Below are 27,082 nucleotides of genomic sequence, written 5' to 3'. Positions count from 1 at the left end.
TCACCGGCCAAACCCGGACGACGCTGGGCCAATTGTGCGCCGCCCTATGGGACTCCCAATCACGGCCGGTTGTGATACAGCCTGGAATCGAACCAGGGGGTCTGTAGTGACGCCTCAAGAACTGAGATGCAGTGCCTTAGACCACTGCACCACTCGGGAGCCTAGGGTTGCCAGCTCAGACCCCCCTTTCCAGGGGTTTTATTTTTATTTAGTGTATAAACCTATTGTGCTTGCCCCCCATTTATTGATAAATCCCCCATCATTGTAATATTTCCTGCATCATATCTCCCCACGATACCTTCCCCCATTTCTACCCCCCCCATGGACTTGAAAACCCCCCACAAATGAAATGAACCCCGCCCCACAAACTCCCCTAAAATGGTTTCATCACGGTTTATCTTTCGCGCTACGGTTAGGCTAGGCAGTAGGCTTGTATTTGGTGTGATGATCTGTGAGGTGAAAACATTTTATTTGCTTTGTGATTTGTCAAAAACGGTAAACGATTTGTCAAGTCATGTGCTCCGGTTCTTGTATACACTGTAACAAGTACATCAACGATTTGTAATATGCTGAAAAGTGGCTAAACTAAGTTAATATTTTTCAGGCAATGAGCGCAGCCATCTTCGACTTTGTTTATTTGTGTCTTATAGTGAATGGCATTCTGGGATAAGGGAGTTTTCTCCAAGTCACACATAAACAAACATGGCTGCCATCCTAAAGAATTTAGCTGCTGTTAGCTTAGCTGAAACGCATTTATTTTCTAAACAACATTACATTGGTCTCTTGTTCTCACCAGAGATTAGGTACATTGTAAACTAGTCTAGCTGTTAGGTCGCTAACTTATGTTTTGTTTTTTTGTCAGCGCAACCTGTTATTTAGACTGGTTTATGGAATGAGTTTGGCTGTGGATGGGTTCCGTGTGATGCTTGGATGATGAAGTTCGCATTTATCTTTAACAATACAAGGTCAAATTGAGGAATACAGTTTAAGGCCAGGCAACACAGGCAAAAATGGTGACTTCCATCTGTCCATTTTCAGATTTTGGGATATTTTGCAACTATAACTTCCATAAAATATAAAATAAATCGGCAATAATGTATGTAAATACTTGATTTGTATAATTTTATCCCAACTCCATCAACTACACGTAGCATACATTTTGTTCTTGTTAGCATGTTTCATGTAGAACTTCAACCGCTTTTGTTAAAACTCTCCATGTTGAATCATATATCATTCAAAAGCTTGTTTTACGGAGCATATCTTTAGCTAGTCCATACATGGCTATATCCTTTTTAGACGTAGTGCTTCGTGCTCAAAGATCAGTAATTTCCTGACATCCGATTGGTTACTGGCATTTAAAGGCCCTTTCCGGCAACCTGATTGGTTAAAATGCCTCACGTGCCGCGCAGCACTTCCTTGTTTGAAAAGATCTCCCGCAAAGAATCCCCGTAAAGAGACAAAATGAGAAGAATATACCTACAGAATGTGAATAAAAATAGGCGATCTCAGTTAGCCAATGCGAGAAAAGCAGTGAATGAAATAAAAAAATGAGCCTGATCAGCCGATCGAGGCAGTGACAGTACAGGTAGAGGAGGAAAAGGAGGTAGAATGTGCACACTGTATGAAAATGTATGCACTCACAAACTGTAAGTCGCTCTGGATAAGAGCGTCTGCTAAATGACTAAAATGTAAATGTAATCTTGACGCATTTAGGAGGGGAGTGTACACTTCCTCCAGGCTGCAGGAGTGCTCCAGGGGAGATGTGGCATTTGATATAAATGTGAGGATGGTTCTTCTAGCCCACGAACTTGAACTTGGTTATGCAGCGCTAAAGAAAATAAGCAAAGTCCTAGGGATTCCTTCCTTGCATCACAGCTCATATCAGAGACATGACAGGAGATTGACAGGTAAATAAAATGGGAGAGTTGCCCATTATTGTCAGGTGACTTGCGGTGTATAAATAATATTTATTTCCTTGCTCCAGCAAATGTATTCAAAGTGAATAAACAGAGTGATAGGAAAACATAACTATACAATGAGACTGTCACATAGGCCTACAGTGTCATTGGGCTGTAGCCTACTGTGATTACTGAGAAATTAGCTTTACATAAAGTAAATACATGCTGAAATGCTAATAATTATAGGGTAACATGCTGATATTTAGTCCTGCAGTTATGACTGTAATGTCGACAGACATCATAATAAGTACTTTTTCCCCCACTTTAGTTGCAGATATTCAGAGAGGGCTATAGTCAATGGGGAGTGCTGAAAAGCTAATTAGAAGTGCATACGCAGATATAGACCCAGACATAGCAGAGTTGCTGAAGGAGGATGAGGATGCCATCATAGACATTCATGTATCCTTTGATGGCACTTGGCAAAAGAGAGGATTCACTTCCAACTACGGGATAGGTGTGTGCATAGACATTGTAACAGGTCTATTCATAGACTATGAGGTGTTGTCTTCATACTGCCATGCATGTGTGATGAAAAGGAAAAGTGGAATTACTGAGGAGGAGTTCAGGGAATGGAAGGATTCACATGCAGATGACTGTGCTCAAAACTTCTCAGGTTCGCGCAAAGCAATGGAGCAGGAAGCAGCTAAACGCATGTGGTCCAGATCAGTCAGTCGCCACCACTTTCATTACATCAAGATGCTCTCAGATGGTGACAGTATTGCATACAAGGCATTGAGATAGGGAAACTAGAATGTATCAATCATGCCCACAAGAGGATGGGAACAGCGTAAACTTAGTTCAGAGAATCACCTTGGGGGGAGAGGTGTGGGGAAAATCACTGCACAAAAAGGTAAGAGTCAGCAAAAACATTACAGGGGTGCGATTCTTGATAACCAGGGTGATGTAGAGGGCATGAAGAATGCTATCTGGGCTGGTCTTGTCCATTCAATGTCAACAGACAAAATTCCTAATCACGGTAGATGCTCGACATCTTGGTGCTGGTACCAGCGAGCCCTAGAAAATGGTGAAGATCCACCCTGTCACAAAAACCATGGAGGCCATACATTTCTGAATAGAGAGGTTGCACAGAAAATGGTACCTCTATATCATAGGAAGTCAAATGATAACAGTGGTCCTCTGTAGCTCAGCTGGTAGAGCATGGCGCTTGTAACGCCAGGGTAGTGGGTTCGATCCCCGGGACCACCCATACACAAAAAATGTATGCATACATGACTGTAAGTCGCTTTGGATAAAAGCGTCTGCTAAATGGCATATTATTATTATTATTATTATAACCTCCTCAAAAGAATGCAGCACGGAGGAACCCAGAATGCAAATGAATGTCTGAACTGATGCCCCAAAACTGTCTTTGTGGGCAAAAGCCCACGAAGACAGTATGGCAGTAGCCACGTTCAATAAGGGAGCCACTGCTATATCAAATGTGATGGACGTATAGTGGCTTGACAGCACTTTGGTGACACTGGAAGCAATCAGAGAGGAGGATGCGAGGCGTGCTGTGAGAGCTGATGCTGCTTCAACGGAGTGTGCCAAGCGTAGGCGCAGGTCCCATGACACAGTCAAGAAAGTAAAGCGGCACCAGCAACAACTCAGAGGGCCTTACATATGGGGCAGGCATAGCTGTTAAATGTTCTGCACATTTCACCAGCCATACAAAAGCCTTTCTACAGCGATACTATCATTTGTTTTTCAACAAGACAATGACCCAACACACCTCCAGGCTGTGTAAGGGCTATTTTACCAAGAAGGAGAGTGATGGAGTGCTGCATCAGATGACCTGGCCTCCACAATCCCCCGACCTCAACCCAATTGAGATGATTTGGGATGAGTCGGACCGCAGAGTGAAGGAAAAGCAGCCAACAAGTGCTCAGCATATTTGGGAACTCTTTCAAGACTGTTGGAAAAGCATTCCAGGTGAAGCCGGTTGAGAGAATGCCAAGAGTGTGCAAAGCTGTCATCAAGGCAAAGGGTGGCTATTTGAAAAATCTCAAATATAAAATATATTTTGATTTGTTTAACACTTTTTGTTTACGACATGATTCCATGTGTTATTTCATAGTTTTGATGTCTTCACTATTATTCTACTCTAAATTAAAGTATAGTGGCTGGTGGGGGTCTACTTGGGGAGAATGGGTCCACCGAGAGACTGAAGTGGGATGAGTGGAGGCCCCACACATACTTCAGAGAAGTGTGTGATGCCCTCCCAGTCACCCCATCCCCCCGGATAGAGCCCCTCTCCACTCTCACCAATAACCACCATTGAATCTTAGCTATAATGACAAACAAGGCATAATAATGACTCGACATCCTCTGCTAATCTGTCCAGAACTCATTTTACAGCAGGTTTGCAAGTCACGAAAATAAATAAAATAGTATAGTTAAATCCTTCCTTCACACTCTCCCAAGCCAACCCTCTCCATCCACCCATTCTCTCCCGCCCTCATATTCACCCTCCTTCACACTCCCATTCAAATGCACAGACACACACACAATGTGTCCATGTAGCCAATTGGCATCGGCTACTTCTATCTTTACTTCCTAGAGAAGAACAGTTACTTGGGGTTATTAGAGTTGAGATTGTATTGGGGGGGAATATTGTCTCAACTTACGATAAGCTGGTTTTAGACATCACTGTATGTAGCCTAGTGTGCTTATTGCTTTTTCCCCGCTTTGTCCTCTCCTCAGGGCAGTGGGCTCTCCTTCAACTGGATAGGTTTCTTGCACCCGGTTTAGGGCTTCATCAGCGCTTGTGAATATGTTCTTTTGTGTTCCCTTCCATACCCACAGCACTGCCGGTAAGCGGAGTTGAGACTTGATTCCTTTTTCATCCAGTGATTGTCTGATGGGAATGTATTGCTTGCGTTTTTTTCTCAGCTTAGCAGACAGGTCCCGGACGAATCCAATGGACTGGCCGTGGATTTTGATCTCCTTTCCCCCGTGCCTTCAGAATGTTGACTTTGGTCTGATAGTTCCACAGCTTGAAGATTATCATGCAAGGGTATTTAGCATTCTTCTGTTTCACTCTGATCCGATGGCATCGTTCCAGATCCTCTGGTGATATATCTACGCCAAGCTCCTCTGATATCAGTTTGATCACATAGCTGGAAAGGTTTAATTTTTTCTTGTCTTCCGGTAAGGACAATATTCTCATGTTGTTTCATCTCATTCTGTTTTCTTGCTGTTCCAGTTCACATTCTTAAGTTCGCAACCTTGTTTCTAGAAGGTTAATTTGTCTTCTTCGTTCATGCGCACACCTTTTATGTGCATGTCTGACATGATAGACTACTTTCCTTTTGAAGAAATCTACTTTTTTAACAACAGATTGTAACAGTTTGTTTTGATGAGCATTGAGAGCATTTTAGCTATGTTTTCCTGGATATCCTTTAGCTGTTCATTACTCTCATTTGCGTCTCCAAGTTGTTCCTTGTCGTTTCCTCTGAGGGAAGCCATGGCTTGTTGGGTTCGTGTCGCCGCGTCGCTTTACCAACTGATTGGTCCGCTGTTGTACATAACTGACCACTCACTCACTCCCAGTTGCTTGGGTATATATTGATCTATCCATTTTAGAGGCTTAATTTAAAATCTGTTGTCTGGCTTCTACATATAACCACAGTTTTATCGGTACAAAACGGAGCAACTCACTCCCCACGCATCCTATCGGTACGCGCATGCGTGATTACTATCTGAATGCACTTTTTATACCTATTTTCATATTTTGTACTTTCAGGCCCACATGGAAGGGGTGGTATGGGGAGAGTTTTTCTCTGGTCGCTGGGAGGGGGTGGTGGGACGGTGGATCTATGTACTTTTTGAAGATGATTGCCTGTCTGTGATTTGAAACCCTCACCAAAAAAAAAAACTCACTATTTAAAAAGAAGTTTGAGAACAAGCTATCGTTTTTTTCTGCCATCACTACTGATTATGTGACTGTAATCCTCCCCATGTGTCCCAGCCCTGCCCCATACCTCTCGCTGTGGTTGTTGGGGTAGTACTTGGCGATGGGCGACACAGCGTGGCTCAGCACCATGTAGGCATAGTCAAACACCTGCTTCACCTGCATGGCCCCGTACGAGCTACGGCCCACATCATTACCTGGGCAACACAGGGAACAAAGGACATACGCCAAACGCTCATGGTCAGGTACAAACTTAAACTTGGCAGCTGCTTATTGAATCTGGCCCACCATAGAGTTCTTAAACATCTCTATAAAACAACTACATCTGATGTCTTAGATATGGCAGAACTCTGAAGCACAAGACACTTCATTGAATGTGTACTTTTCAGAGACATCATATAGCTAGCTAGCTACCATATTTTGACTACTGTATGCAGTAAGCCAGGGTTTCCCAAACTCGGTCCTCGGGAACCCAAGGGGTGCACGTTTTGGTTTTTGCCCTAGCACTCCACAGCTGATTCAAATAATCAACTAATCATCAAGCTTTTATGAATTTGAATCAGCTATGTAGTGTTAGGGCAGAAACCAAAACGTGCACCGTGTTCGGAAAACGCTGCAGTAAGCAATCTTAGACAAACTAAAGGTGGGTGTGAGCCGGGGCTCACCTGGCTGCAGTGGATCCTCGATGTAGAGCAGGGATGGTCTGTATCCATCCAGCATGCTCTTCTGGACCTCGTCTTTGGAGAGGTAGCAGCCCCCGTCTTTGATCCGGATCCCAGTCTTCAGGTAGTTAAAATGGCGGCCGTACAGCTCAAAGAACTCTATGAGCAGGACGCCAGTGTTGGCGTTGGGACTGCAGGCGTCCTCCCTGCTATGGAGCTGAAACACACACACAATATAGTATATTACTTGTTTCCACCTTAAGAACACATAGTAGTAAGAACACTATGCTGCTGGTGACAAACCCAATTTCCCCTCTGGGGTTCAATAAAGTTTAGTCAATAGTACAGAAGTAATTTCTCATTGCTCTCAAAGGTTGAGAAAAGGCAGGGAAAATCCTTCATATAATCATTTCACTAGAATACTAGATTGGCAGTATAATAATAATGATACAGTGCATTAGGAAAGTATTCAGAACCCTTGACTTTTATATATATATATAAACATTCCTTACAGCCATATTCTAAAATGGATTAAAATGTGTTTTCCCCCTCATCAATCTACACACAATACCCCTTAATGAAACAGCAAAAACTGGATTAGACATTTTTGTCCCAAAAAAAAAACAACTACGGAAATATCACATTTACATACAGTTGAAGTCGGAAGTTTACATACACCTTAGACAAATACATTTTAACTCAGTTTTTCACAAATCCTGACAAATTCCCTGTCTTAGGTCAGTTAGGATCACCACTTTATTTTAAGAATGTGAAATGTCAGAATAATAGTAGAGAATGATTTATTTCACATTGTATTTATTTCATCACATTCCCAGTGGGACAGAAGTTTACATACACTTAATATTTGGTAGCATTGCCTTTAAATTGTTTAACTTGGGTCAAAGGTTTCAGGTAGCCTTCCACAAGCTTCCCACAATAAGTAGGGTGAATTCCATTCCTCCTGACAGAGCTGGTGTAACTGAGTCAGGTTTGTAGGCCTCCTTGCTCGCACATACTTTTTCAGTTCTGCCCACACATTTTCTATAGGATTGAGGTCAGGGATTTGTGATGTCCACTCCAATACCTTGACTTTTTTGTCCTTAAGCCATTTTGCCACAACTTTGGAAGTATGCTTGGGGTCATTGTCCATTTGGAAGACCCATTTGCGACCAAGCTTTAACTTCCTGACTGATGTCTTGAGATGTTGCTTCAATATATCCACATAATTTTCCTTCCTCATGATGCCATCTATTTTGTGAAGTGCACCAGTCCAAACATAACAATGGTCATTATGGCCAAACAGTTCTATTTTTGTTTCATCAGACCAGAGGACATTTCTCCATGTGCAGTTGCAAACCATAGTCCGGCTTTTTTATGGTAGTTTTGGAGCAGTGGCTTCTTCTTTGCTGAACGGCCTTTCAGGTTATGTCGATATAAGACTCATTTTACTGTGGATATAGATACTTTTGTACCGGTTCCCTCCAGCATTTTCACAAGGTCCTTTGCTGTTGTTCTGGGATAGATTTTTCGCACCAAAGTACGTTCATCTCTAGGAGACAGAACGCGTCTCCTTCCTGAGCGATATGACGGCTGCATGGTCTCATGGTGTTTATACTTGCATACTATTGTTTGTACAGATGAATGTGGTACCTTCAGGCGTTTGGAAATTGCTCCCAAGGATGATCCAGACTTGTGGAGGTCTACAATTTTTTTTCTGATTTTCCCATGATGTCAAGCAAAGAGGCACTGAGATTGAAGGTAGGCCTTGAAATACATCCACAGGTACACCTCCAATTGACTAAAATTATGTCAATTAGCCTATCAGAAGCTTCTATAGCCATGACATCATTTTCTGGAATTTTCCAAGCTCTTTAAAGGAACAGTCTGACCCACTGGAATTGTGATAGTGAATTATAAAGTGAAATAATCTGTCTGTAATCAATTGTTGGAAAAATTACTTGTGTCATGCACAAAGTAGATGTCCTAACCGACTTGCCAAAACTATAGTTCGTTAACAAGACATTTGTGGAGTGGTTGAAAAACGAGTTTTAATGACACCAACCTAAGTGTATGTAAACTTCCAACTTCAACTGTAAGTATTCAGACCGTTTACTCAGTACTTTGTTGAAGCACGTTTGGCAGCGTTTACAGCCTTGCGTCTTCTTGGGTATGACGCTACAAGCTTGGCACACTTGTATTTGGGGAGTTTCTCCCATTCTTGTCTGCAGATCCTCTCAAGCTCTGTCAGGTTGGATGGGGAGCATCGCTGCACAGCTATTTTCAGGTCTCTCCAGAGATGTTAAATCGGGTTCAAGTCCGGGCTTTGGCTGGGCCACTCAAGGATATTCAGAGACTTGTCCTGAACCACTCCTGCATTGTCTTGGCTGTGTGCTTAGGGTCGTTGTCCTGTTGGAAGGTGAACCTTCGCCCCAGTCTGAGGTCCTGAGCACTCTGGAGCAGGTTTTCATCAAGGACCTCTCTGTACTTTGCTCCGTTCATCTTTCCCTCGATTCTGACTAGTCTCCCAGTCCCTGCAACTGAAAAACATCCCCACATCATGATGCTGCAACCACCATGCTTCAGCGTAGGGATGGTGCCAGGTTTCCTCCAGACGTGACGCTTGGCATTCAGGCCAAAGAGTTCAATATTGGTTTCATCAGACCAGAGAATCTTGTTTCTCATGGTCTGAGAGTCCTTTAGGTGCCTTTTGGCAAACTCCAAGCAGGCTGTCATGTGCCTTTTACTGAGGAGTGGCTCCGTCTGGCCACTCTCCCATAAGGCCTGATTGGTGAAGTGCTGCAGAGATGATTGTCCTTCTGGAAGGTTCTCCCATCTCCACAGAGGAACTCTGGAGCTCTGTCAGAGTGACCATCGGGTTCTTGGTCACCACCCTGACCAAGGCCCTTCTCCCCCGATTGCAAAGTTTGGCCGGGCGGCCAGCTCTAGGAAGAGTCTTGGTGGTTCCAAACTTCTTCCAATTAAGAATGATGGAGGCCACTGTGTTCTTGGGGACCTTCAATGCTGCAGAAATGTTTTGGTACCCTTCCCCAGATCTGTGCCTCGACACAATCCTGTCTCAGAGCTCTACGGACAATTCCTTCGACCTCATGGCTTGGTTTTTGCTCTGACATGCACTGTCAACTGTGGGACCTTATATAGACAGGTGTGTGCCATTCCAAATCATGTCCAATCAATTGAATTTACCACAGGTGGACTCCAATCAAGTTGTAGAAACATAAATGGAAACAGGATGCACCTGAGCTCAATTTCAAGTCTCATAGCAAAGGGTCTGAATACTTATGTACAGGCCACCCACCCACCTGTAAGAAGCTGACAGCGATGAGGAAGAGGCAGTAGGAGCTGATGCCTCCTGTAAACACTTCATTCATGTCTCTTTGTAATAAGAACTGTTTCAGGACTAGCACCAGGTATGGAAGCACAGGATATTTCTGAGGAGAGAGAGACGGAGAGAGAACTTTAGAACAGTAGTTCAAACCAGGAGGATTGTGACCGAATTCAGATATGAGCGTAAATACGTACGTACACACGTATGTGCGCGCAAGCACACACACACACACACACAGGGAGCATTGTACCTTTTTATAATCTTTGATGAGGGCAGCAGCTTTGACAGCATTCTTCATGTTGAAACTGATGTCAACTTTGACATCCGTGAGAGAGTCTGTCAGTTTGATGATTGGCACCTGAAGACGAGAGATCAGATTTGACATGTTCACAACACACACACACTTAACAGGCTTCCCTCCACAGACAGACAGGACACAAAACACACACTACACTAACCGTGGCCTTGTCCAGCACTTTGACAGAATTCTCCTCCACCACTTTGTGTTTCCTCAGGGCCTCTTCTAACCTCCACAAAGGGAGGCTGTCTCCTTCCCTGAACTTCCCAAACACCACCAGGTCAATGTCACTGCAACACCAACACAAAGAATCACATTATTATCACAAACTCATGCCAAGGTGGAATATAACGGTTATGAACACTTTCAGTAAGGAAATTACTTGAAATGCAAGGACAGCTTACCTGGTAGGTAGATAGAGACCTGTGCTGAAACTCCCAAATACCTGAACCTGCAAAGCAGTGTTCACAGCATTAGTCATGAAATTGTGACATTGCATATAAAACTCCATGACAGCAACTAGGGATGTGCATCTCTCCTTACAAGCACGATTCGATACGCATCTAGATACATGGGCTGCAATACAAGAACAATACTTTTCATTTGAAACAATTCGGTGCGATTCGATTTGATCAGTGGAGCGAATCGATACCATTGAGAGAGTGAGAGAGAATGATGTAGTGTGTGAGCTGAGCAATAGGGCAGACTGTGAATCTACCACTATCCGATTAGAGTGGGCAATTAGTTTTTGTCTGAAATCCTAATCCCCCACTGTTTAACTTGTCATATAGCAGATTAAAACCCTTTCCTGCCCAGCGGAATGTTCAATTTTTTACTGGACCATGACCTCGGTGTGCATAAATGAGAATAATTTGCTGGTGTCAAACATATGAAAACATGTTACACATTTTTAAAGCTGAAAAACAGCTCTTTCAAATGTTATGACATACAATAGCACCACATCAATCAAACTGTAATCAGTCAAGAAAAAACGCCTGTGAAAATGTGTATCTTACACGAAAATCAATGCTTTCTCCAAAACTACTGCCATTTACAAAACTTTCTCATGACGATAGAGAAAAACTTGCCGCATATTGAGCCTTCCTTATTTTGTAAGGGTTGATCATCTGAAATCAGAATAGAAATACATTTTACTGTGAATGAGTTACAGACATTTTAGTGACCTATGGTATTTTTCTCAAATTCTATGGAATGTTCTGTGATCAGACACTTTCTTTTCTGGATAGTATATTAAACACATATCTGCACCAAAACAAATTACAAATAGCATTTAGTCTTACATATGATAAGTAAAGACAAACAAGTGGTATAATATTAATAAAACAATAACTTTATTGAAAGAATAACCTTATGGGAATACATTGACTCCTTCAAACCTGAAAATGAAGCCATTTAAATTGCTATCATAACCATAACATTATACAACATTCATTTCAGGGCTACTTTCATCAAAATTGAACTGGAATTACAAAATATGAAACAAATAAGGCATATAACAATCATTAGCTTTTACAACTTAAATTTCTACATTCAACTAGCATATAGTCTATTACACAAATAGTCAGTACAGGAACAATTCCAAAAGCACAACATTAGTTTACAGTCATTACAATTTACAAGTCCTTTACATCCCCAAGGCCATTAGAATCATGAATGAAACATGAAGGGAGGCTGGCATGCAGGATGTATTGGATAAGAAAGGGAAAACATGCAAGGGAGAGGGGACATGCAGGAGAAGGGGTACATGCAGGAAAGGGAAACATTGAAGAGAGGCAAAATTACCAGTGAACATCTGAGCTACATCTACCCTTTACTAGTGCCTATTTCTGCTATGAGTCACACTCACTGGAGTGCCACAACCTAAAACAATGTCGGTCCTCTACGATGCAAGATCATATGCCCTCGCATTCAGGTGCCACACAAACAAACCGAGTCCTGTTCTCCTTTATCTTTCCTGTAACACACACAGGAAACACAGCCAACAATTTCTAGAGGGGACCTGTAGACTGGGCATGTGCTGTGTGTGAAAAGATGAGCTTACAGTTTTCACAGACAAAGGTCTGTCGAAAGATACCTGTCATTAACATCAAAACCTCCTAACTGATGAGAAAGGTTCTCTCAATGTAATCTGGCAGTAACCAGTTTGCCCATTTTCCTTGCCAGGTGCTGCATGATTACACTGCCATTCCCGTAACAAAAGGTAACTGTTGACAATTGCAATGTCAACACAGTGGGGAATAAAAGTGTTTTCCACCACTTCTGGGTGTTCTGCAAAACATTGGAGGAGTTGATCCCCCCCCCCCCCCCCCACCTGTCTATTGTAATCGTGGATTACAACAGACTGGCGACCACTTTCCTATTCCAAATACCATCCTGTCGGACTAGCCTCGTTACTTGAGTGGAATCATTTGCATTGTGAAAATTGGAAAGGCAAGTAACAGTACGTGTGTGTCTCTCCACTGTATTGCCAATACATTGCCCCCTATCCTACGACAACACATATCCCCATATGTAAACATTTAGATCTAAAGTGTAGCCTGTGTCAGATGAAGCAATTCGCCTTCATTTAAATCCCCACCTAGGTAGCCTCCCTTTTATATACTGCGTGAATCCTGATCGCCCCTTTGATTTGACCATGGGCTTATCCATGTCTACATTTTGGTTTGGCTGATACAGCTTTGTTTGTTTCAGGTGGTCCAGTAAGTACCGCAGTTTTCTAAGCCTATCTGCATTATCCTCAGTGGCAGGATCCACAACGTGTAAAGCAGCCAACAGAGCTTTGAAGCGATTACGCGACATAAAAGCTCTAGCCCAAGAACTCTGAAGAGACTTTGCACCCCAGTACCGATGAAGGTCAGGCAGTTCGGTAAATCCCATGTAAATGAGCAGTCCAAGAAACCAGTAGAATTCTGTAGGTGTAACCTCAAGCCACGCTTTGACGGAATCACCATACGACGGGCACTCCAAAACAAGACCCCAACCCTGACTATAAGGGTACCCACAAACCTCTACCACCAATGCCTGCCTGAAAAACAACAAGAAGTCTTTCCAGAGCGGTCGACCGAACTGCCTGACGTACACTGCCAAGACTTAAACTGGATGTTCATGCCTGAAAGGGATGGATTCCAGTGCCTGTGTATCAACATCATCATAGGACTGAAACGTGCTATCGGGCAAGACAGAGCGTTTACGCTTACGGGGACGTGGAGCACGAACAGAAAATAGATAATTGTTAGTATGCTCAATAATATATTCATTTTAAAAGATGGCCCTTTAGATAGATACGGCCTGACAATTGAAGAGCTTGGCTGAGAGGCCTCAGGTGATGGCTCCTCAACTTCCTCTGGCTCCTTGATCTCATTCTCTTCCTCCTCCTCTTCTCCGAGTAGCACAGCGTCAAGGACATCTTCCTCTAAGGCGGCCATATCTTCATTGTCATCCTACAGGCCTTCCGCAGCTCATTTGCCATCAGTGTCCTCCTCATAGACAGGGACTGCATTATCCGCTAGTAATGGTCTCCTCTGTCCATTTCTAAAACTCAAACAAAGATAAATAAGGAAAATGTGCATTTCAACTGTAAAAATCAGTGACAACCCCTCCAAAGAATAGGCTAAAATTGATAAAAAGTTATATTCAGAATACACTTCAGTACATAAGAACGGGAATCATGAATGAAAATGATTAGTGTATCTACAAGTTATCAATTGCAAGGTGACAAAGTTACATTTTATTATCCAAAGGTTTTCACTATAACATTTGAGAAAAAATGTCATATAATTGCATATCTGATAGTCCATAAGTGAAATAATATGATCATGTATGCCTGTAAGTAGCAAAGTCACAAACCAGCTAGACCAGGAACATTTAGTTACCAAGCTGACCACCACAGTCATTTTTTATAAGCTATTATCATAAGGTTTAGGCTATAATGTTACATTATTTCTGGCAATCAACAGCCAGAAGGCTTAATATTTTATTAGAATCATATCACAGATACAGACACCTAATGAGATATAGCCACGTAGCAGCATTTCTTTCCGTTAGCCGGTAATAGCCAGGTTTTGTCCCCCCCCCAAAAAAATTGAAAAGCCAATAAATAAAATTGGCGTCGGTCAATTGTCCAGGATAAGAAGAAATAATCTCATTGTGAAAATGCTTTTTAGCCTATTCATTGATGGAAATAACAGTTCATGTAAATACATTTGACTGGTCATGCTTATTGGTCTACAGGTTAATTTGCATAATTTAGTGGAATTAAATTGACACGTGTACATTATAGTCGTTATGTATCTTATTTATCACACGAGTACAGCATACAGATACAGAGCCTTTTACCTCGATCACACCGACAGCGTCATTGCGTTTTGGTACACCAGAAGTACATTCATTTCCAATGGAACGCTGCATTTGCCTTGCACCATTGCATTGCAGAGGCAGTTGCAGTGCGTTCTGTGTGGTTCATACGTTGGATTTATCAACCGTATGCATGAAATTGTATGCGTAGACAGCTTGACAGAAATGGTAGCAGAAGGTGAATGTTGAACTTTTGTTGCACACATATCCAGATGATGCTGCGTACCATTTTGCGCAATGACGCTGTAGGTATGATCAAGACATTTGAATGGAAAACCTGTGAGACAGTGCAAGAGCTGATGCTGCAGCATCTTGTGGGGCTTTCAAGACAACTGGGAACTCTGAAAAATACAAGGTAAAATCATGACGTCAGTGATCTGCAGGTCGGAAAGTCGGAGCTCTAAAATGAGTCCAGAGTTCCTGAGTTGGAATTGCGAGTTGGATGACCGTTCAAAAAGATTTTTCCCAGTCGGTGCTCGTTTTTTCCCCAGTTGTCTTGAATGCACTGAAGTCGGAAGTCAGAGATTTCTGAGTTCCCAGTTGTTTCGAACGCATCAAACGGAAATGGAAGGCAGGCTTCATCAGCACGTCACACACCACTTTGCAATAAGCTGGAGGCAGTACACATTTTGAAAACATATACTTAATTGTTTGAAACCTGAATGTTTTAATACATATGATGCATGTATTACCTTGCTTCAAAGTAGCCTATTAGATCTCCTCTCTTTAAAAAACAATTAAATATAATATTTTAATCTCTGTCACATGAAACTGCTTGCATGTGCAGTGCCTTTTTGACAAGTGTTTTACCACTAATAGCATTATGGAACAAACATTTGTGCGTAGCCTACTGCTTTCTGCGCATTGCTGCGCTTATAAAATGTGAAAAAATAATAGTTCAACAAGCTAAACGTTCTGATCTGTTGCATCAGACTCATTGCTTTTTAAGGTTTTTACTTAATGTACTGTAGCCTCCAGGTTGTATGAATTTGGGATCTATCGTCCCACAACTGTCCCAGTGTCTGTTTGGAATAGGCTATTTGTTTCTCAACAATCTGACCAATAGAATAGGTAGCCTAAACTTTTCTACTATAGATTGACATAGGCTAGTAATTTTGCTATTCGTTACTTGTCTTGTTGGCTGAGGAAAAGTAGATGTGGACAGTTATTCTAACATGTTCAAAGTGCACATCAGAATTCTGTAAGAAGGCCCACAAATCGTTGCATCATCGACTTGCATGTTCTGTTAATATGAATTAATGACCATATTCTAAATGTGATTTCTGTCAGTCTGAGCACGTGGGTGGACACTCTAATCAGGTTACGCACCCAATGTATATGGGTCAGGTATATTTCTCAAATGTCAAGTATCCCTACCATGTAGTCATCAGGGGATGACTACATGGCTATGGGGATATAACTAGCTACTCATTCCAAACTCATGGGTATTAATATGGAGTTGGTCCCCCCTTTGCTGCTATAACAGCCTCCACTCTTCTGGGAAGGCGTTCCACTAGATGTTTGAACATTCCTGTGGGGACTTGCTTCCATTCAGCCACAAGAGCATTGGTGAGGTCGGGCGATTAGGCCTGGCTCGCAGACGGTATTCCAAATGTGTTTGATGGGGTTGAGGTCAGGGCTCTGTGCAGGCCAGAAAAGTTATTCCACACCGATCGACAAAACATTTCTGTATGGACCTCGCTTTGTGCATGGGGGCATTGTCGTGCTGAAAAAGGAAAGGGCCTTCCCTAAACTGCCATCCCCAAGTTGGAAGCACAGAATCGTCTAGAATGTAATTGTAAGCTGTACCGTTAAAGATTTCCCTTCACTGGAATTAAGGGGCCTAACCTGAACAATTAACAAACAGCCCCAGAACATTATTCCTCCTCTACCAATCTTTACAGTTGGCACTATGCATTGGGGCACGTAGCATTCTTTCGTGGGACTGCCAGATTGTGAAGCGTGATTCATCACTCCAGAAAACACGTTTCCACTGCTCCAGAGTCCAATGGTGGCGAGCTTTACACCACTCCAGCCGCCTCTTGGCATTGCGCATGGTGAGCTTAAGCTTGTGTGCAGCTGCTTGGTCATAGAAACCCATTTCACGTAGCTCCCGACGAACAATTCTTGTGCTGACGTTGCTTCTAGAGGCAGTTTGGAACTCGGTAGTGAGTGTTGCAACCGAGGACTGACAATTTTTACTCGCTACGCGCTTCAAAACTCGGCGGTCCCTTTCTGTGAGCTTGTGTGGCCTACCATTTTGCGGCTGAGCCGTTGTTGCTCCTAGACGTTTCCACTTACAGCACTTAGTTGAATGGGGCAGCTCTAGCAGGGCAGAAATGTGATGAGCTGACTTGTTGGAAAGGTGGCATCCTATGACGCTGCCACGTTGAAAGTCACTGAGCTCTTCAGTAAGTCCATCCTACTGCCAATGTTTGTCTATGGAGATTGAATGCCTGTGTGCTCGATTTTATACACCCGTCAGCAACGGTGTGGCTGAAATAGCCGAATCCACTAATTTGAGGTGGTGTCCACATACATGCATGCATGCATGCATACATACATACATACATACATACATACATACATACATGCAGTGCCTTCGGAAAGTATTCAGACCCCGACCATTTCCACATTTTGTAACGTTATATCCTTATTCTAAAATTAATTAACAAAAACAATTTAATCAATCTACATACACTATCCCATAATGACAAAACAAAAACAGGTTATACATTTTTGCTAATGTATAAAAAAAACAAACAGAAATACCTTATTTACATAAGTATTCAGACCCTTTGCTATGAGACTCGAAATTGAGCCACTTCCATTGATCATCCTTGAGATGTTTCTAAAACTGGAATGGAGTCCACCTGTAGTAAATTCAATTGATTGGACATGATTTGGAAAGGCACACACCTGTCTATATAAAGGTCCCACAGTTGACAGTGCATGTCAGAGGAAAAACCAAACCATGAGGTCGAAATAATTGTCCGTAGAGCTCCGAGACAGGATCGTGTCAAGGCACAGATCTGGGGAAGGGTACCAAAACATTTCTGAAGCATTGAAAGTCGCCAAGAACACAGTGGCCTACATCATTCATAATTGGAAGAAGTTTGGAACCACCAAGACTCTTCCTAGAGCTGCCATCCCGGCCAAACTGAGCAATTGGGGGAGGAGGGCCTTGGTCAGGGAGGTGACCAAGAACCCGATGGTCACTTTGACGGAGCTCTAGAGTTGCTCTGTGGAGATGGGAGAACCTTCCAGAAGGACAACCATCTCTGCAGCACTCCACCAATTAGGCCTTTATGGTAGAGTGGCCAGACGGAAGCCACTCTTCAGTTAAAGGCACATGACAGCCCGCTAGGAGTTTGCCAAAAAGGCACCTAAAGGACTCTCAGACCATGAGAAACAAGATTCTCTGGTCTGATGAAACCAAGATTGAACTCTTTGGCCTGAATGCCAAGCATCACGTCTGGAGGAAACCTGGCACCATCCCTATGGTGGTGGCAGCATCATGCTGTGGGGATGTTTTTCAGCGGCAGGGACTGGGAGACTAGTCAGGATCGAGGCAAAGATGAACGGAGCAAAGTACAGAGAGATCCTTGATGAAAACCTGCTCCAGAGTGCTCAGGACCTCAGACTGGGGCGAAGGTTCACCTTCCATAGGACAACAACCCTAAGCACACAGCCAAGACAACGCAGGAGTGGCTTCGGGGCAAGTCTCTGAATATCCTTGAGTGGCCCAGCAAGAGCCCATACTTGAACCCGATCGAACATCTCTGGAGAGACCTGAAAATAGCTGTCCAGCAACGCTCCCCATCCAACCTGACAGAGCTTGAGAGGATCTGCAAAGAAGAATGGGAGAAAATCCCCAAATACAGGTGTGCCAAGCTTGTAGCGTCATACCCAAGAAGACTCCAGGCTGTAATCGCTGCCAAAGATGCTTCAATAAAGTACTGAGTAAAAGGTCTGAAAACTTACGTAAATGTGCTATATCAGTTTTTACTATGGGGTATTATGGGATATTGTGTGTAGATTGATGAGGGGAGAAAACAACTATTTAATCCATTTTAGAATACGGCTACAACCTAATTATTCTTTGAAAAAGTCAAGGGGTCTGAATACTTTCCGAAGGCACTGTACATACATGCATACATACGGAAAGTATTTAGACCCCTTGACTTTTTTCACATTTTGTTACGTTACAGCACCATTCTCAAATGTATTAAATTGTTTTTCCCTTATCAATCTACACCCCATAATGACAAAGCAAAAACAGGTTTGTAGATTCTTTAGCAAATTTATAAAATACAAAAAAACAGGAAATACCACATTTACATAAGTATTCAGACCCTTTACTCAGTACTTTGTTGAAGCACCTTTGGCAGCGACTACAGCCTCAAGTCTTATTGGGTATGACGCTACAAGCATGGTACACGTGTATTTGGGGAGTTTTTCCTATTCTTTCTCTGCAGATTCTCTCAAGCTCTGTCAGGTTGGATGGGGAGCGTCACTGCACAGCGATTTTTCAGCTCTCTCCAGAGATGTTAAATCGGGTTCAAGTCCGGGCTCTGGCTGGGTCACTCAAGGACATTCAGAGACTTGTCCCGAAACCACTCCTGCGTTGTCTTGGCTGTGTGCTTAGGGTCGTTGTCCTGTTGGAAGGTGAACCTCCGCCCCAGTCTGAGGTCCTGAGCACTCTGGAGCAGGTTTTCATCAAGGATCTCTCTGTACTTTGCTCCATTCATCTTTGCCTCGATCCTGACTAGTCTCCCAGTACATGCTGCTGAAAAACATCCCCACAGCATGCTGCTGCAACCACCATGCTTCAACATAAGGATAGTGCCAGGTTTCCTCCAGACATGACGCTTGGCATTCAGGCCAAAGAGTTCAATCTTGGTTTCATCCGACCAGAGGATCTTGTTTCTCATGGTCAGAGTCCTTTAGGTGCCTTTTGGCAAACTCCAAGCGGGCTTTCATGTGCCTTTTACTGAGGAGTGGCTTCTGTCTGGTCACTCTACCATAAAGGCCTGATTGGTGGAGTGCTGCAGAGATGGTTGTCCTTCTGGAAGGTTCTCCCATCTCTACAGAGGACCTCTGGAGCTCTGTCAGTGACCATCGGGTTCTTGTTCACCTCCCTGACCAAGGCCCTTCTCCCCTGATTGCTCAGTTTGGCAGGGCAGCCAGCTCTAGGAAGAGTCTTGGTGGTTCCAAACTTCTTTCATTTCAGAATGATGGATGCCACTGTGTTCTTGGGGACCTTCAATGCTGCAGGCATTTTTTGGTACCCTTCCCTTTATCTGTGCCTCGACACAATCCTGTCTTGGAGCTCTACGGACAATTCCTTCGACCTCATGGCTTGGTTTTTGCTCTGACATGCACTGTCAACTGTGGGACCTTATATAGACAGGTGTGTGCCTTTCCAAATCATGTCCAATGAATTTAATTTACCACAGGTGGACTCCAATCAAGTTGTAGAAACATCTCAAGGACGATCATTGGAAACAGCATGCAGCTGAGCTCAATTTCGAGTCTCATAGCATAGAGTCTGAATACGTATGTAAATAAGGTATGTTTTTTTTATTTTTTATAAATATGCAAAATGGGGTATTGTGTGTTGATTGATGAGGAAAACAATCTATTTAATCAATTTTAGAATAAGGCTGTAACGTAACAAAATGTGGAAAAGGTCAAGGGGTTTGAATACTTTCCGAATGCACTGTACATACATACCTACCTACCGACCTACCTACACAGCACCCCTCTCTCTTTTGGCTGGCTAGCTAGGGACAAAATATAAATCACTAGCCAGTTAGTTTTTAGCTCTAATACCTAATGAGAAATGCATTTTATTTTGTACAGTTATCAAAGAAAACATGAACATCAAAAACACAAGAGGAGAGCTAAATCAAGTACTGTTAGGCTACCTTGTTCCATCTTGGGTGACAGACTAGACCAACACCGGCTAACTAGCCATCATAGTTAGCTAGGTGGCTAGCTAGCAATCTAGCTAGCTAGCTAGCTAACATATCTGAGGAGATGTTTTAAAATCTCAGATTCACTTCATAAAGCTTTTCATGTACTTCAACAATATCGACGTCATTGAGCAGATATGAACTTTTACCTCAGATAGAAATTGTCAACTCACTTTAAAGCTGATTTTACTTTTCAAGTCTACTCAGCTTGGGAGCTAGTTAGCTCACCAGGCTTCAAAAGTTGATTTTACAGATGAACATCTTATCAATTGGAAAATTTACTCTAAAATGTAAATATTAATATTACCCAAATAAAAACGAATTATATACAGTTTCTTACCGTGATATTGTTGTCCAAATCGGAATGATGGCGCTGCCAAAGTTGGTCATAACCTGTCCGATTGAGTGGGGGAGAAGCGCCTCCCTGTGGCAGCAGCGTCAAATGAGCCTTTTTCGTGTTGAGTTTTACCTTTTGAGAAAAAGCCAAATTCCTGCCCCTGAACCCCTAAACCAATCATATATCATTGATGCAGACATTGTAACCTATAAAAATAGGGGTTTTATGCAAAAATGTGTGATTGTAGCACAGATGTTGTTTTTGTTAAATAATATTTTATTGGTATTTTTCTTCTTCATACATACATACACTAATTTTTATTAATTTTACCTTTATTTAACTAGGCAAGTCAGTTGAGAACAAATTCTTATTTACAATGACGGCCTACACCGGCGCAAACTGGCTCTAACCAGAATAGAAAGAGGAGAGGGAGGCCCCGGTGCACAACTGAGCAAGAGGACAAATACATTAGTGTGTCTAGTTGCGAAGAAAAATACATATCTCATACTGGCCAATAAAAAGAAAAGATTAAGATAGGCAGTCTGAGATATGGCTTTTTCTTCGCAACTCTGCCTAGAAGGTCAGCATCCCGGAGTCGCCTCTTCACTGTTCTTCACTGTTCCCCCCCCCCCACCCTCCTCTCTCTCTGTGGATGACTTCGTCAACCACTTTGAAAAGAAGGTTGACGACATCCGATCCTCGTTTGTTAAGTCTAATAACACTGCTGGTCCTGCTCACACTGCCCTACCCTATGCTTTGACTTCTTTCTCCCCTCTCTCTCCAGATAAAATCCTGCGACTTGTGACTGCAGGCCGCCCAACAACCTGCCCGCTTGACCCCATCCCCTCCTCCCTTCTCCAGACCATCTCCGGTGACCTTCTCCCCTACCTCACCTCGCTGATCAACTCATCCTTGACCGCTGGCCATGTCCCTTCCGTCTTCAAGAGAGCGAGAGTTGCTCCCCTCCTCAAAAAACCAACACTCGACCCCACTGATGTCAACAACTACAGACCAGTATCCCTTCTTTCTTTTCTTTCCAAAACTATTGAGCGTGCCGTCTTTAGCCAACTCTCTTGCTATCTCTCTCAGAATGACCTTCTTGATCCAAACCAATCAGGTTTCAGGACTGGTCATTCAACTGAGACTGCTCTTCTCTGTGTCACGGAGACTCTCCGCACTGCTAAAGCTAACTCTCTCTCCTCTGCTCTTGTCCTTCTAGACCTGTCTGCTGCCTTTGATACTGTGAACCATCAGATCCTCCTCTCCACCCTCTCCGAGATGGGCATCTCCGGCGCGGCTCACTCCTGGATTGCGTCCTACCTGACCGGTCGCTCCTACCAAGTGGCGTGGCGGGAAGCTGTCTCCGCACCACGTGCTCTCACCACTGGTGTCCCCCAGGGATCGGTTCTGGGCCCTCTCCTTTTCTCCCTATACACCAAGTCACTTGGCTCTGTCATATCCTCACATGGTCTCTCCTATCATTGCTACGCTGACGATACACAACTAATCTTCTCCTTTCCCCCTTCTGATAACCAGGTGGCGAATCGCATCTCTGCATGTCTGGCAGACATATCAGTATGGATGACGGATCACCACCTCAAGCTGAACCCTGGCAAGACGGAGCTGCTCTTCCTCCCGGGGAAGGACTGCCCGTTCCATGATCTCGCCATCACGGTTGACAACTCCGCTGTGTCCTCCTCCCAGAGTGCGAAGAGCCTAGGCGTGACCCTGGACAACACCCTGTCGTTCTCCGCCAACATCAAGGCGGTGACCCGCTCCTGCAGGTTCATGCTCTACAACATTCGGAGAGTGCGACCCTGCCTTACACAGGAAGCGGCGCAGGTCCTGGTCCAGGCACTTGTCATCTCCCGTCTGGACTACTGCAACTCGCTGTTGGCTGGGCTCCCTGCCTGTGCCATTAAACCCCTACAACTCATCCAGAATGCCGCAGCCCGTCTGGTGTTCAACCTTCCCAAGTTCTCTCACGTCACCCCCCTCCTCCGCACACTCCACTGGCTTCCAGTTGAAGCTCGCATCCGCTACAAGACCATGGTGCTTGCCTATGGAGCAGTGAGGGGAACGGCACCTCTGTACCTTCAGGCTCTGATCAGTCCCTACACCCAAACGAGGACATTGCGTTCATCCACCTCTGGCCTGCTGGCTCCCCTTCCTCTGCGGAAGCACAGCTCCCGCTCAGCCCAGTCAAAACTGTTCGCTGCTCTGGCACCCCAATGGTGGAACAAGCTCCCTCACGACGCCAGGACAGCGGAGTCACTCACCACCTTCCGGAGACATTTGAAACCCCACCTCTTTAAGGAATACCTGGGATAGGATAAAGTATTCCTTCTAACCCCCCCCCCCCCCCCCAAATTGTAAAGTGGTTATCCCACTGGCTATAGGGTGAACGCACCAATTTGTGAGTCGCTCTGGCTAAGAGCGTCTGCTAAATGACGTTAATGTGCCCTTGAGCAAGGCACTTAACCCTAATTGCTCCTGTAAGTCGCTCTGGTTAAGAGCGTCTGCTAAATGACTAAAATGTAATGTAATGTAAATGTTGACGTTGAGACTGGTGTTTTGCGGGTACTATTTAATGGAGCTGCCAGTTGAGGACCTGTGAGGCGTCTGTTTTTCAAACTAGACACTAATGTATTTGTCCTCTTGCTCAGTTGTGCACCGGGTCCTCCCACTTCTCTTTCTATTCTGGTTAGAGCTAGTTTGCGCTGTTCTGTGAAGGGAGTAGTACACAGCGTTGTATGAGATCTTCAGTTTTTTGGCAATTTCTCGCATGGAATAGCTTCATTTCTCAGAACAAGAATAGACTGACGAGTTTCACAAAAAAGTTATTTGTTTCTGGCCATTTTGAGCCTGTATTCGAACCCACAATTGCTGATGCTCCAGATACTCAACTAGTCTCAAGAAGGCCAGTTTTATTGCTTCTTTAATAAGCACAACAGTTTCCAGCTGTGCTAACATAATTGCAAAAGGGTTTTCTAATGATCAATTAGCCTTTTAAAATGATAAACTTGGATTAGCAAACACAACGCGCCATTGGAACACAGGACTGATGGTTGCTGATAATGGGCCTCTGTACGACTACAGTGGGGAGAACAAGCATTTGATACACTGCCGATTTTGCAGGTTTTCCTACTTACAAAGCATGTAGAGGTCTGTAATTGTTATCATAGGTACACTTCAACTGTGAGAGACAGAAAATCACATTGTATGATTTTTAAGTAATTAATTTGCATTTTATTGCATGACATAAGTATTTGATACATCAGAAAAGCAGAACTTAATATTTGGTACAGAAACCTTTGTTTGCAATTGCAGAGATCATACGTTTCCTATAGGTCTTGACCAGGTTTGCACACACTGCAGCAGGGATTTTGGCCCACTCCTCCATACAGACCTTCTCCAGATCCTTCAGGTTTCGGGGCTGTCGCTGGGCAATATGGACTTTCAGCTCCCTCCAAATATTTTCTATTGGGTTCAGGTCTGGAGACTGGCTAGGCCACTCCAGGACCTTGAGATGCTTCTTACGGAGCCACTCCTTAGTTGCCTTGGCTGTGTGTTTCGGGTCGTTGTCATGCTGGAAGACCCAGCCACGACCCATCTTCAATGCTCTTACTGAGGGAAGGAGGTAGTTGGCCAAGATCCCGCGATACATGGCCCCATCCATCCTCCCCTCAATACGGTGCAGTCGTCCTGTCCCCTTTGCAGAAAAGCATCCCCAAAGAATGATGTTTCCACCTTCATGCTTCACGGTTGGGATGGTGTTCATGGGGTTGTACTCATCCTCCTTCTTCCTCCAAACACAGCGAGTGGAGTTTAGACCAAAAAGCTCTATTTTTGTCTCATCAGACCACATGACCTTCTCCCATTCCTCCTCTGGATCATCCAGATGGTCATTGGCAAACTTCAGACGGGCCTGGACATGCGCTGGCTTGAGCAGGGGGACCTTGCGTGCGCTGCAGGATTTTAATCCATGACGGCGTAGTGTGTTACTAATGGTTTTCTTTGAGCCTGTGGTCCCAGCTCTCTTCAGGTCATTGACCAGGTCCTGCCGTGTAGTTCTGGGCTGATCAATCACCTTCCTCATGATCATTGATGCCCCACGAGGTGAGATCTTGCATGGAGCCCCAGACCGAGGGTGATTGACCGTCATCTTGAACTTCTTCCATTTTCTAATAATTGCGCCAACAGTTGTTGCCTTCTCACCAAGCTGCTTGCCTATTGTCCTGTAGCCCATCCCAGCCTTGAACAGGTCTACAATTTTATCCCTGATGTCCTTACACAGCTCTCTGGTCTTGGCCATTGTGGAGAGGTTGGAGTCTGTTTGATTGAGTGTGTGGACAGGTGTCTTTTATACAGGTAACGAGTTCAAACAGGTCCAGTTAACACAGGTAATGAGTGGAGAACAGGAGGGCTTCTTAAAGAAAAACTAACAGGTCTGTGAGAGCCGGAATTCTTACTGGTTGGTAGGTGATCAAATACTTATGTCATGCAATAAAATGCAAATTAATTACTTAAAAATCATACAATGTGATTTTCTGGATTTTTGTTTTAGATTCCGTCTCTCACAGTTGAAGTGTACCCATGATAAAAATTAGAGACCTCTACATGCTTTGTAAGTAGGAAAACCTGCAAAATCGGCAGTGTATCAAAAAATTGTTCTCCCCACTGTAGGAAATTAATATAACACAGCTTTGGATTTCACCTGTCTCAAAGCGAATGGTTTTGACCGTTTGGAACTTTCTGGAGGAGTGCTGCTCTCTTCTCCCGTTCCGACCAGTGTGGCTCGCAAAAATGATTGCGTCCTTGTTATGAAATTACACCGTTACCCTGTTCATGTAAATATTATCAAATGCACTTACTCTGAAGCAGAACTACAAAAAATATTTTGTATGGTGAACCTGACAATCGAAAAGCCCCAATCAGCAGTTAGATGTGCAATCAGCAAGATATAAGTTGTGTTCACTCCGGTAGCCTACACAGCCCTGCCGGTAAAACAAAATTTTCTACAGTGCATTTGGTAACAATGACCCAGCAAATTACATTGGGTTGTCCCTCAATTAATAAAGCCTATCATTTAATATTACAAACATCTCAATGCTGAAGGTGCCGCGAAGATGTAACCTAGCCTACGAATATAAGAACAGGGATAGGGTAGGCCTACCTCTTGTTGGCACGAGCAGCTGAGTCTCCCGCACTGTGCGCACAGTTGTCATCTAACTTGTAGATCAATGTCATACGCAGTTAACATGCATAAAAGTTTGATAGGCTGAAGGAGTGGACGCATCAATTCAGCCACAACAAATTAGAGGTATTTTCGGAATAAGGCTGAAAAAAATTATATGAGTAAAAAACGTTAGTGAACCTGCGATTCGTAACGTTTGAATTGGTTTTCTTACCGATGCATGCTTAATTTGGATCGGTTTGGGCTCCCGCGGACCGATGCACTCGCATCTTAAACATTTGAACCGGGGACCGATGCGTATCGGTGAATCGTTACATCCCTAACAGCAACCATAAGCTCTAACATTATCATACTGGTATCCATGATAAAAGTAATCAATCAGAATTACCACACCATTTCAAATCCAATAAATAACTGGACAAGGAAGTCAATAGTCAAGGGGTTTACATATTTTACTACAGTGAAGGTGATTGACTTACGTCAGCAGTGGGCCAAAGGTCCTTAATGACCCGCTCTATCCTCTCCACCACCTCCTTCCTCATCCTCTCCTCCTCCGGCCGCGGAGACATGCAGGCATAGAAATCCTGGATCTCCTCATGGAGCCTACAAAGTCAGAGACACACACCATGGTTAGAACTCAGTGTTAGAACACGTATGAAATACCTAAGTAGTAATGCAGTCCGGTGTTCCCTGACAGGGCTACGAAACATTAAAAAACACAAACTACTCCCTACAACTTTTTACACGATTCAATCATTTAATTTCCTTATATCAAGTCTAGAGCTTATTGAGAAACAAGTAGGCTAGATACCCATTACATGTTATATGTTTCTGTTACATTCAACTAATCCTATAGCACTACAGTATGTAGGCTACAAGTGGCCTTCGGTCTGTGTGCTCTGAAGCCTGTGATTACAGAGCAAGGACTTACTATAAATACACTCTAGTGTGCAAGTATGCAACTATACTAAAGAGCAGCAGTGTGTATTCCCAGGAGGACATGTCATGTGTGCCAGCCC

The 27,082-nt window shown here is 43.6% G+C and overlaps 1 protein-coding gene across 1 annotated transcript in view; it reads right to left on the bottom strand.

Moving 5' to 3' along the window:
- The window catches only part of LOC311137715 (terminal nucleotidyltransferase 4B-like), a 71,841-nt gene that overhangs the window by 27,111 nt on the left and 17,648 nt on the right, over positions 1 to 27,082 (bottom strand). The window contains exons 2-8 of the mRNA XM_084172269.1: positions 26,543 to 26,666; positions 10,582 to 10,628; positions 10,338 to 10,467; positions 10,130 to 10,237; positions 9,854 to 9,982; positions 6,537 to 6,750; positions 5,942 to 6,068 (exon numbers count right to left, since the gene is read on the bottom strand). Of these exons, the coding sequence (XP_084028395.1) occupies positions 5,942 to 6,068; positions 6,537 to 6,750; positions 9,854 to 9,982; positions 10,130 to 10,237; positions 10,338 to 10,467; positions 10,582 to 10,628; positions 26,543 to 26,666 (879 nt within the window). The remainder of the gene's footprint in view (positions 1 to 5,941; positions 6,069 to 6,536; positions 6,751 to 9,853; positions 9,983 to 10,129; positions 10,238 to 10,337; positions 10,468 to 10,581; positions 10,629 to 26,542; positions 26,667 to 27,082) is intronic.

Source organism: Coregonus lavaretus (genome assembly GCF_964263955.1).
Source record: "Coregonus lavaretus genome assembly, chromosome: 11".
Classification (NCBI taxonomy): domain Eukaryota; kingdom Metazoa; phylum Chordata; class Actinopteri; order Salmoniformes; family Salmonidae; genus Coregonus; species Coregonus lavaretus.
This window is presented reverse-complemented; position numbering and strand designations above follow the sequence as displayed.